At 46.5% G+C, this 12141-nt stretch overlaps 1 protein-coding gene across 1 annotated transcript in view; it reads left to right on the forward strand.

Annotated features, from left to right (window-relative positions):
- The first annotated feature begins 850 nt into the window (after positions 1 to 850).
- The window catches only part of LOC147105997 (uncharacterized), a 297066-nt gene continuing 285775 nt past the window's right edge, over positions 851 to 12141 (forward strand). The window contains exons 1-3 of the mRNA XM_086009782.1: positions 851 to 857; positions 2463 to 2579; positions 12009 to 12131. Coding sequence (XP_085865908.1) covers positions 851 to 857; positions 2463 to 2579; positions 12009 to 12131 — 247 coding nt within the window. The remainder of the gene's footprint in view (positions 858 to 2462; positions 2580 to 12008; positions 12132 to 12141) is intronic.

Genomic DNA, 12141 nt, shown 5'->3' on the forward strand with positions numbered 1-12141 from the left:
TTGATGGGAATCATTGAACCCGTTGGGTAATGAACTGAAGTTACTGATTCCAGATAGGGCTGGACCTTTTGTCAAGTTGGGATCAGGGCGGCAGTTCTGAAGTTTGCTTTGCTGATGGTGAAAATTCATTGAAAATCTTAAACAATCAACTATGAGGCCCCTTACAGTCAAAAAGTCTATTTACATTCACTGTCAAGGATCACACATGAAGAATGGTCACTCTGGGTGTGGGATGGGCTTGAGGTGAATGCTGGAGCCTTTCTGGGTCCTGTTAAACTGTATCATTGTGGGGAGTGGGAAGGAGTAATGGGGGCAGATAAATGAAAGAGTAAAAGGGGGTTTCAGAAAAAAATATATAACCGGTTGAGTTAATGATTAATGTTTAGGTGAGTGGAGTTGTTTATCACATTACTCTCATTTCCCTGAGTAACTCAATTTTTATACTTTATTATCCACGTCTGTAACAGTAATCGGATTGTTTAGTATAATCTTTACCTGGTCAACAAATTAACTAGAAACTGCTGACACTGAGAGACCAGACTATAGGATTTACTATTTCTCCCTTTTTTCCTGCCAATTTTCCCCTCCCCTCCTGATGTCATTGACGCTTTGCTGAGGCACAGTTACATTGATCCACATCGCACTTTCTTCATGTTTCATCGTAGAGAGTGAGTGTCCACAAGGGACTTTACAACTGGTCCTGATTCTCTCCTCACTCGATGTTCACACACGCACTGGGTCACTGGTTTCTGTGCTGTAAATACTTAGTAATACATTGTAATACTTGTAAGAAGGAGCTGTGCTTGTCTAATACAAGTCAAGGTGGTAAAGTTAACCAGTGTCCTTAATAATGGCCAGTAAGCTGCCTGCTGTCCATGACCAGGATCTAATATCTGCTGTAGTTCAAAATCTGTCTCATCCTATTCCCAATTTTTTCTCCTGCTCCCTCCGGAAGCTGCTTACTCTCACTTAGTTATAGTTCCAGGCCCCTGGGACCTCACCCATGTAACCGTTCTTCATGTGAGGCTGAGAGCATCACCAAGTTACTGACTTATGGGGGACATTGTAGCCGAGCCCAATCCTGTCCTCAATATCCAAACACCTGGAATTTCCAGTAGGGGGGTCACTGTGTCGAGAGTTGGCATCCTGTCTGATTGTCCCCCTCCCTCATCTCGAGTCGCTGAAGTCAACTGTACTCCCCTACTGCCACCCTAGCTGAGAACAAGCAACTCAGGTGAGAGGGGCAGAAGATTGGAGATGAAATATGTGGAGATAAATCTGGGTGTGTAGCAGGATAATGTTTAACATTCACAAATCTGGGGACCCTCCAATGAACTCTTCCTTTCTTCTAAACTTCAGATGTAAATGAATGTCAAAGTGGAAGCCACGACTGTCACAGCTCGGCCTCCTGTTTCAACAGCCCCGGCTCTTTCCAATGTGTGTGTCGGGCTGGACACACTGGAGATGGAAGGACTTGTACAGGTAACTGACACAATCTTCCCTGGGGAGAATTTCCCCATTTCCCTTTTTATTCTTTCGATTTTATTTTTAATTTATATCCCCAATACCTGGGAGTCTGTTCCAGCGCAGAATGGGAATCATATTCGGAAGCCTCTTGGTGTGTGTGACACAGCTGCTCACTGCCTGAACCAACTGAGATATTGGGGGAACCCTTTATTGATAATTGTAAAATTTTGAGGAGCTGGGAGGTTTGTCTGAACCCTGAAATATGTGTGACTGCCTCGAAATGTGATTGCGGATACAAAATAAAACCTCTTGTTGAGTAAAGAAGTGGGGAAGCGGAGCAATAAATTCATACACAACTCAAACTTTTACATAAGTTCAAAGGTGGGAAATAAACTGCCCAATGTATCCGATCCTACTGTAAAAAGCAGCGATGGTTGCAAATCAGTCCTGTGTTCCTTCTTTGTCCAGCTGCCTCCCACCATCCCCTCCTGAAGCTGTCCCCCTTACTCAGCTACAACTCCACCCCCAGTACCTCCTCCAAGTATCCATTCATCATGGGACAGCCTTGACCGTGAGAGACAGCAGGCTGGTATTTCATGGTGGGAATTAAAGCAGAGTACAATTCTGCTCTCTCACAATCCACAACTGCGAACTTTCAAGTGGGCCGTCACTGTTAGAAGAGGGCGTTCTGTGATTTTTACCCCTCCCTCGTCCAGCATCTCCAGAAAATTGCAGGCTCCCCATTGGCACACACACTGTGATCTGCTAATTCCACGAAGGAGGAGTGAAAATTGATGAAATATCCAGGGGAAACGAACGCACCTTTAGACAATTAGAGCAAGGTATTTCAATTGAGAGTAAACTGAGTAACGAGAGGACTGGTTCCAATGCTCTGTATCACTCATGGGTCTATAGCGCCAGTAACATGTTTAGGGGATTGTATTCAGCTGCATTGTGATTTTGTCTAAACCATCCCATTTGTTTTATATCTGCAGTTAGTGACGTGTGTCTCAACAATCCGTGTGGACCCAATGCCTCCTGTACCCAGCAGGGCGGAAGCTTCAGATGCTCCTGTGTGACTGGCTACACCTGGAATGGAACTGTCTGCACAGGTGTGTGATGGGAATCATTGAACCTGTTGGGTAATGAACTGAAGTTACTGCTTCCAGATAGGGCTGGACCTTTTGTCAAGTTCCAAACCAGACCGGGGCAGGGCTGCGATCGGGGCGGGAGTTCTGAAGTTTGCTTTATTGATGATGAGAATGAATTGAAAAGTTTAGCAATGGGCATGATTCCCCTCACAATGAAACATCCCACTGACAGTTACTGTCAAAGCTAACACCCTGGGTGAGGTGTTGTAGGGTGTCAACAATTGTTGAACTGTACCCAGCATGGGAGGGTGGGTGAGATTTACTTCCTCCTTTTCCCAGTGCCCATAAACCCTGGATGCCTCTTACATGGGCCTGATTATCTCTGAGCCCAAGTGAGGTTGTAACGATGGAAACCGGGACAGATGACATCGCTGCACAGTAGCTGCTGATTTAAGATGGTTACGGCCAATGTTCCCTCTAATTTCTTTTGGCGCCTTGCGGCCCCTTTAACCAGCTGCGCAGGCCATTCACAATAACAGGCCTGCGTGGTTTTTACAATGAAAAGCCAGCTGTGCGCAATCCCTAGAGCACCGTGTGGCAGTATGGCCATGCATCTTAAAGGGATTAATTGTCCAGTTAATCCCACACTCCTGCTGACTCCTCATAACACATAGATTTTGTCCTTTTCAAGTATATATCTAAGTTGTTGACTTCTGTAGAAATAGGGGGGGTTCTGGGGTTATGGTCTCTGGCCAGTCAGAAGTATCTGAGCTGCTCCAGAGCCCCGTGCGGTTTCGAATCGCTCCCCTTTTCTGGTTCTGACCGCCGGACTTATTCAGTAGCGATGTAGACAAAACGAGACTGGTTGGGTGCAAAGAAGACCAGTATTTATTGGAATAAAAGAAATAAATCAAAAATAATGAATATAACACACCTTTACTTAATACAGCACTTTTACTTAATGCAGCACACCTTTGCTTACTACAGCGCACCTTTGCTTAGTACAGCACTCTTTTGCTTAACACAGCAGACTTCTACTTAATACAGCACACTTTTACTCAATACAGCACTTTTACTTAATACAGCACACCTTTGCTTACTACAGCACACCTTTGCTTAGTACAGCACTCTTCTACTTAATAGGGGAGGAGAAAACGGACACATCGAGGGAAAATTGACTAAAATTACAATTTAACAAAATTCCCCTTAATTCACACCCCTAATACCTATCTAGGTTGCCTTGAAATGGGCCAGAAAATCTTATGCTCACCAGTGAACGCCTGCTCCGTGTTCCTGCGGTCTTAGATTCTTCACCGCCCCGAAGTGAAGATACCCCAGTATTTAAAAGTAACTGCTGGTATTACACTTCTTTGGGCGAGCTGTTGAGTTGTTCTTCTTGCAGGCAGAGCATGGAGGCGAGGCGGCAGAGAGAGAGAGAGATGGCTTCCTGAGAGGTTATCTTTATACCCCATTCGGAGCCGTAATCTCCGCGCCCAAATCCGGATGTATCTGGGCTATACAAAAGGGTTCGAACTGTCCCCATTGACTGCAATGGGTTTGAATGTATTACCCCATTCATTTGACTGGTATTCGCTCAGTTTAAATGTTTTACTGAATTTCAGTCAACAGCACTCAAATGGTTTGTAAACAAACCCATTGTCCTGTGGTCAGTCCAACCACAATTGATTGACAGCTTTAAGTACATAAGCCTTTGTGTCAACATTGTAGAGAGTTCTGTAAACAAACATCCATTGTCCTGTGGGTGAAATTTCCTAAACTGCAGTTGATTGACAGTTTCAAGTACTTCATGCATTCACACAGGCTGGCTTTTTTTTCAAATCCTTTATAGATATACAAGCAGGCTGTCTTTTGTCTTCTGCCACGAGGTCTGACAGCCATTTTGATACCCTGGGGTATTAAGGTATATTCCACCCAGGTTTTCTTTAATCAAAAAAATAATCTTTGGGGCTGTGGAAATTTTCAAAATTCTTGTGAAACCTTACAGTCCCCCATCGGATACTAAAACTTGCTTGTAGTATCCTGTCCAAAGATGAGCAATAATTTCTGACCACCCACAAACAACCTTCCCTTATACTTATCTATATCTATCTTTGATCCCCGACACCTTCATCTCCCCTACCCAGAGAGAATCGCAGTACACGGTAGGCATCTATCGACAGAAAAGCAAGATTAGTTACAATAATTCAAACATGGAGGGGTTCCAATGCCCCTGCACCGCTGAGTATTCCCAATAATTCAAGCATGGAGGGGTCCAATGCCCCTGCACCACTGAGTATTCACAATAATTCAAGCATGGAGGGGTCCAATGCCCCTGCACCACTTGTGACATAGTTTTAACAAGATACAACATCTTCAATGGGGTTACCACCAAGCCAAAACATACCTGTTAAAAATACAAATGGAAGAAAACGAGCTTCCCCTTTTTAAAAAAAATGCAATTGCCTGACACTTTAATAAATTGCACCATCCTTCAGCCATAAAGGTTTTTCAAACTTTCATAATCTACAAACACAACAATTCATAGGCAAATGCAATTTGTTCAATTGACTCTAAACAAATAGTACAATCTCACAGTTAGGAACTAAATTCACACATTATTTCCTTTGGAGTTGGGCCCAGTACGTAATACAAAATATAAAATAATTAACAAGCTTTTGTGAATTCTTAATCTTAATCAGATTTCCAATAACAGTTTAAATGCTGTGGACATCTGCCTCCTGCAGACCACCCCCTTCGTGGGCTAGGGGTGCTTCCTTCCTCGAGCATCCAAAGACACGATGGTCCGCTGTACCTTCTGGAACTCTGAAAAAGACTTTTAAAAAATAGATCTAGCCAGGTTCCCTGGCTCGGGGGAATGTGATTGGGCCCCGCGACCTCGACTCACATAGACAACACTCTGGAACGGTACCATGCTTAAGACTTATACTCTAATAATTAACACTACCGAATTGCAATGTAAAATTAAAATTAACACATTCTAACTTAACCCTCTATACACATTACTTGAACAAAGCTATATACAAGTGCCACCCATCTCCAGGCAGTCAGCCTAATCCTTGTTTGGGCTGCCACAGGCTGTTCCCTGCAGCGTGGTTGAATTGACCCCAACTTCTAGTCCCTCGCAGCTTATGGCTGCTGGTTGGGGACTTCTGTCTTTTGGCTACTCCCTGACTCGGGAGACCGCCCTATTCCACTGGAAAGACGGTGACCATACCTTCTTAGGCTGGGGTACCTGAAGACACCTCCTAGGGAGTGTCGCTGGTGGGGCTACCCTGGCGAGCGGATCCTTAGCTCGGGTCACAGTCCTTGCAGGCTGGGGACCTTCTCCCTCGGGTCCCTCCCTTCCCAAACCTGGGCTGGGGACAGGCAATCCCTTGCCACTGGCTGCCGGTGGCTGAGAGTCTTCCCCTTCAGGTCTAAAACCTGGTTCAGGCTCTTCCCCGGAGTCCCACAAGAGAGGGGGAATCGCTCGGGCCAAGTGCTGGGGAACTTTTCCCCTCACGCACGTGACAGGGCAGCACGGTGGCATAGTGGTTAGCACTGTTGCCTCACAGCGCCAGGGACCCGGGTTCGAATCCGGCCTCGGGCGACTGTCTGTGTGGAGTTTGCACATTCTCCCCGTGTTTGCGTGGGTTTCCTCCGGGTGCTCCGGTTTCCTCCCACAGTCCAAAGATGTGCGGGTTAGGTTGATTGGCTATGATAAATTGACCCTTAGTGTTAGGGGGATTAAATACGTGGGGTTACGGGGATCGGGTGGGATATGTGTTGGTGTAGGGGTTACTGGGATCGGGTGGGATATGTGTCGGTGCAGGCTCGATGGGCCGAAATGGCCTCTATCTGCACTGTGGGGTTTCTGTGATTCTGTGATTCTGTGTGCAGTCTGTGTGAGTATACGTGCTGCAGGCTGAGGATTTCTATTCTCAGGTTCAATCCCAGCTGCCCGTTTCCCTGCCTCCAGCTTAAACAACCTGCATTGTTTAATATAACTGGCAGCCTGCCAGTAATCCTGTTCTAAATCCTTTTCCCTTACCAGGGCGGCCTTAAAGGCGTAATCTTGGGCCTGGACCTGCTATTGGTCCGGGGCCAAAACTATCCCCTGTGTGCCTCCCTTGTCCCGGATTGCAGCTACCGGACCTGCTCTACAGGGGTCCCAGAACTCTCCTTCCCTGTACCCCTGCTTAAACAATTTACACTGGTCATGAATGGCTCCTCCCCTAGCACAAGCCACAGTGCCTGCTTGTGCAGCCTGTGACCTTGTACCTGCTGCGGGCTGTGGATTTCTGACCTCAGGTTCACTCCCAGCTGTCTGTTTCCCTGTGGGTCCCATTAAGCTAAATGGGACCTTGTTAGACCGGGGTGAATTGGTCAGGTCTTCCGAGTGGACCACCGTGCTGGAGGCTCCAGTGTCCACTGAATATCTCCCCTGCACCATCTTCACCCCCATCTTATCATAGGGCCTGCTCCCCTCAGCATTTTCGCAGGGACACAGGTTGCGCTGGCTCTAGCCATTGCTGGGAGTGGGATGGGGCAGACGGGGTCAAAGCACCGGTGGTGGCTGCTACTCTCCCCTGGCCAGTCAGAAGAGACCGCACTGCCTCCAATAGTGACTCGACCGAGGCGGGGGGAGTTCCTGTCTCTACCTTTTGGATTGGGGCTGTGGGATTCTTTCCCTTTTCCTTCCAAGGATTTTTACAGTCTTTACTCCAGTGACCATCTTTCCCGTACCCATAACAATTTAACCTAGCCTGAGAGGGATGGTTCCCCTCCTGGTGCCACTCTTTCTTACTCTGGCTCCCAGGTTTAACCTCATGGACTTTTCCCTTGGGTTGGGGCATCTCGATACCCCTCATGTTTCTGAAGGCTACTGTGAGCTGGCGGATCACCGCTTCTTCGGTGGTCTGGGGGTTTCGGGGGTCAAACCAAGCTACGACCTGGGCTTGGATCTGGGGCAGGCTGTTTGTCATAAGACAACGGAGCCAGTGAGTCAATTGGACTTGATTCAGTGCTGCCCACCCTGGCATTCCCGGGCACACGCTCCGGTAGACTGGCCACAGCCTGTCTGCGAACGCCTGTGGGGACTCCCCTGGGAGCTGCACCGTTCTTTCTACCCGGGCGAACGGACTACCATCATTGAGTCCCATGGCCTCCAATATCTCATTCTTCAGACCATTATAATCCTTCTGCCCCCTTTTGTACTCGCCAGATAGGGCCTGGAGGAGATCACCTGCCAGGGAAAACAGCAGCATTTTTGCTTGCTCCGCGTCATCGCAGTCATTAACACAAGCTGCCTGCTCTATCTCCCTGAAGTGTAGAGAGGGGGTCTCCCTTTTTAGTGAGCTTGGGGATGTGGCTAACCATGTCCCTGAGCTGGTGGGTGCCATACGGCACCACAAATAGATTCTGGATGGCCCCTGGGTCATCTTCATCAACGGGCGGACCGTACCTCCGTTGTCGGAGGGGGTACACTGGTCCTGGTCCCGGCCTATCTAGCGGAGCCTGCTGTGATTCCTCTACCACCTCATTCTCCACCCCCCTTTGCTGCCAGAGCTCCTGAAAGCTCGGAGCTGTGGGTGGCGGTCGTGGGACCTTTGATTCCCTGACCAACCTTGTTCTGGGTGTTGCCTGTGGGACGGTTCTATTTGGGTTGCCGGTAAAGTCCAACTGGCCTATCTTCGGGCTGATAAGGCATATCATCCCCTTTGCCCTCTTTAAAGCCATATTCAAGCTTTCTATCTCTTCCCTGCAGGAGCCGTGATCTGCTTCCTCAAACCTTTGGTCGCAGGCCAGCTTATATGCTGCCTTTACCTCCCTAACCTTTTCCTCCTGCTCTTTTACTTCTTGTATGAGGCGGGCGTTCTCCTCCCACACCCTCATCTCATTGCTCTTGGCCTCTGCAACTAGGCACTTCAGGTACTCTAATTCGTACCTCGTGTGGCTTTTGCCCTCTCTAAACTGGACCACCAGGCGCTCTATCTTGGCCTGGTATTCTTCAATCTCCCTTTCCTTATCCCAACTCTCTGCTTTAACTTCCCTAAGCCTGTGGGAACCTAACCACAAACAGATCAGTGGGATAAAAAGGAACCCAATAACTGCTGCTCTCTCCAGACCCAAACCACCATCTGCTACATCGCATACTGTTGCCGACGGTCCTGCCGCGGTCGCCATTTTGTAGAAATAGGGGGGGTTCTGGGGTTATTGTCTCTGGCCAGTCAGAAGTATCTGAGCTGCTCCAGAGCCCCGTGCATTTCGAATCGCTCCCCTTTTCTGGTTCTGACCGCCGGACTTATTCAGTAGCGATGTAGACAAAACGAGACTCGTGGTTGGGTGCAAAGAAGCCATGGTGTGGAGATGCCGGTGTTGGACTGGGGTGGACAAATGTAAGAAGTCACACAACACCAGGTTATAGTCCAACAGTTTTATTTGAAATCACAAGCTTTCGAGCGCTGCTCCTTCGCCAGGTGAAGTGGAGAGATGCATAAAGACACAGCTTATATAGTCAGAGAATAATGCCAGATGATTGCAGGTAATTTTTCTAACTGCCATTTATCACACCTCGGCAGAGAGATAATCACAGCAATCAAAGGTGTGAATGGTGTCCAAACAGGTTAGTCAGGAAAACATTACATCAAAGAACAATGAGGTGGGGTCACAAGGGGTCAAATGTTGCAGATGCTGGGGTTTGTATGAAAAACAAAAAACAGACAAAAAAACATTTTTTTTTGCTGGAAGTCACAGCAGGTCTGGTCGCATCTGTGTAGAGAGAACAAGCCAACAATGACTCGAGTCTGGTGGGGTTACATGTAGTGTGACATGAACCCAAGATCCCGGTTGAGGCCGTCCTCATGAGTGCGGAACTTGGCTATCAGTTTCTGCTCTACAATTTTGCGTTGTCGTGTGTCTCGAAGGCCGCCTTGGAGAATGCTTACCCAAAGATCGGAGGCTAAATGTCCTTGACTGCTGAAGTGTTCCCCGACTGGGAGGGAACGCTCCTGCCTGGCGATTGTTGCGTGGTGTCCGTTCAACCGGGATCTTGGGTTCATGTCACGCTACATGTAACCCCACCAGACTCGAGTCGTCATTGGCTTGTTCTCTCTACACAGATGCGGCCAGACCTGCTGTGATTTCCAGCAAAAAAAAATGTTTTTTTGTCTGTTTTTTGTTTTTCAAACAGACCCCAGCATCTGCAACATTTGATCCCTTGTGACCCCACCTCATTGTTCTTTGATGTAATGTTTTCCTGACGGACCTGTTTGGACACCATTTACACCTTTGATTGCTGTGATTATCTCTCTGCCGAGGTGTGATAAATGGCAGTTAGAAAGATTACCTGTAAACATCTGACATTATTCTCTGACTATATAAGTTGTGTTTTTATGCATCTCTCCACTTCACCTGATGAAGGAGCAGCGCTCCGAAAGCTTGTGATTTCAAATAAAACTGTTGGACTATAACCTGGTGTTGGGTGCAAAGAAGACCAGTATTTATTGAAATAAAAGAAATAAATCAAAAATAATGAATATAACACACTTTTACTTAATACAGCACTTTTACTTAATGCAGCACACCTTTGCTTACTACAGCACACCTTTGCTTAGTACATCACTCTTTTGCTTTATACAGCAGACTTTTACTTAATACAGCATACTTTTACTCAATACAACACTTATACTTAATACAGCACACCTTTGCTTACTACAGCACACTTTTGCTTAGTACAGCACTCTTTTACTTAATAGGGGAGGTGAAAACGGACACATTGAGAGCTTTAAGTACATAAGCCTTTGTGTCAACATTGTAGAGAGTTCTGTAAACAAACATCCATTGTCCTGTGGGTGGAATTTCCTAAACTGCAGTTGATTGACAGTTTCAAGTACTTCATGCATTCACACAGGCTGGCGTTTTTTTTCAAATCCTTTGTAGATATACAAGCAGGCTGTCTTTTGTCTTCTGCCATGAGGTCTGACAGCCATTTTGATACCCTGGGGTTTTAAGGTATATTCCACCCAGGTTTTCTTTAATCAAAAAAATAATCTTCGAGGCTGTGGAAATTTTTGAAATTCTTGCAAAACCTTACACTTCTTGCTGGGGTACAGTTGCCTTACTGATGTTGAGAGTTAATTAAAAACCTAAATGGGTAACGACAATTATTGCCATGTTCGAACAACCTGCAGACACTTCCTGTCGAGGCCAACGTTTCAATAATGGTTACTTGGGTGATGCATCCGAGTGTGTCTGGCAACTCATGAACTTGACCTCAGTATGGGGTAAAGGGGAAAAAGTCAGGGGGAAAATAGGATTAAAAGGGAATTCAGTAAAATACAGAAAAAATGACAACTTTTAGTTAATGTTTAGGTGAGTGGAAGTGTCGCTCACATTTCCCTCATTATCCGTCCTCTTTCTCTCTCTAATACCCATTTTTTTCCTATCCAGATCTAACACACAGATTTGAGTTGTTCAGTGTAATCTATACCTGGTAAAAAAAAATACCACTCGCACGAGATTGTAGCTTCTACTATTTTTTTCTGGTTAAATTTTCTCTCCTCCTCTCCGGATGTCCTGGAATCATTCAACACAAAAGGAGGCCATTCGGCCCATCATGCCTGTACCAGCTCTTTGAAAGAGCTAACCAATTAATCCCACACTCCTGCTGTCTCCCCATAGCCCAGAGAATTTGTCCCTTTCAGATATATATCTAAGACTTTGAGCCCTTACTAGGGTACAGTTGCTCAGTCCCCCACCACACTGGGGATCATTCTTCATGTGTTGCTGTAACAGTGAGTGTCCACAGGGGGACATCGCAACTGAGCCTGAATGCAGCATCACTCAATCCCCAGACTTCAGAGATAGACAGGCCTCTGTGGGGGAGGGGGAGCTTCTTAAAAGCATTTCTAACATACATTGGCTGACTTAAGGATAAGGCAAGTTTTATCCACAGTTTTTTCTGCAATTGTTATCGCTTCAATACATTTTACTTCTACCGCTTTCTATTGTCACCTGGGTCAGAAATAAAAATTGCTGATGAAACTATTTAAAAATAAATAGAGCAACAATGTGATTGGCTGAAATTGCAGCCATTCAGGTTTTTGCTTTGGTGTCAGCCGTCGCTCAGTGGGTAGCACTCTTGCCTCTGAGTCAGAAGGTCGTGGGGTTCAAGCCCCGCTCCAGAGACTTCAGCACAAGACCTACACTGGCACGCCAGTACAGTACTGAGGGAATGCTGTACTATTGGAGATGCTATCTTTCAGATGAGTGCTCTTGGGTAAAGGATCCCACAACACTATTTTGAAGAAGAACTGGGGAGTTTTCCCCGGTGTCTTGGCCCATATTTATCCCTCAAACAATACCGCTAAAAGATGATTTGGTCATTATCTCATTGCTGTTTGTGGGACCTTGCTGTGCAATGAATTCTTCCTTTCTTCTAAACTTCAGATGTGAATGAATGTCAAAGTGGAAGCCACGACTGTCACAGCTTGGCCTCCTGTTTCAACAGCCCCGGCTCCTTCCAATGTGTGTGTCGGGCTGGACGCACTGGAGATGGAAGGACTTGTACAGGTAACTGACA

The sequence above is a fragment of the Somniosus microcephalus genome, chromosome 16 (genome assembly GCF_052327205.1).
Source record: "Somniosus microcephalus isolate GS21.2 chromosome 16, FLI_Smic_1.0, whole genome shotgun sequence".
Lineage (NCBI taxonomy): Eukaryota > Metazoa > Chordata > Chondrichthyes > Squaliformes > Somniosidae > Somniosus > Somniosus microcephalus.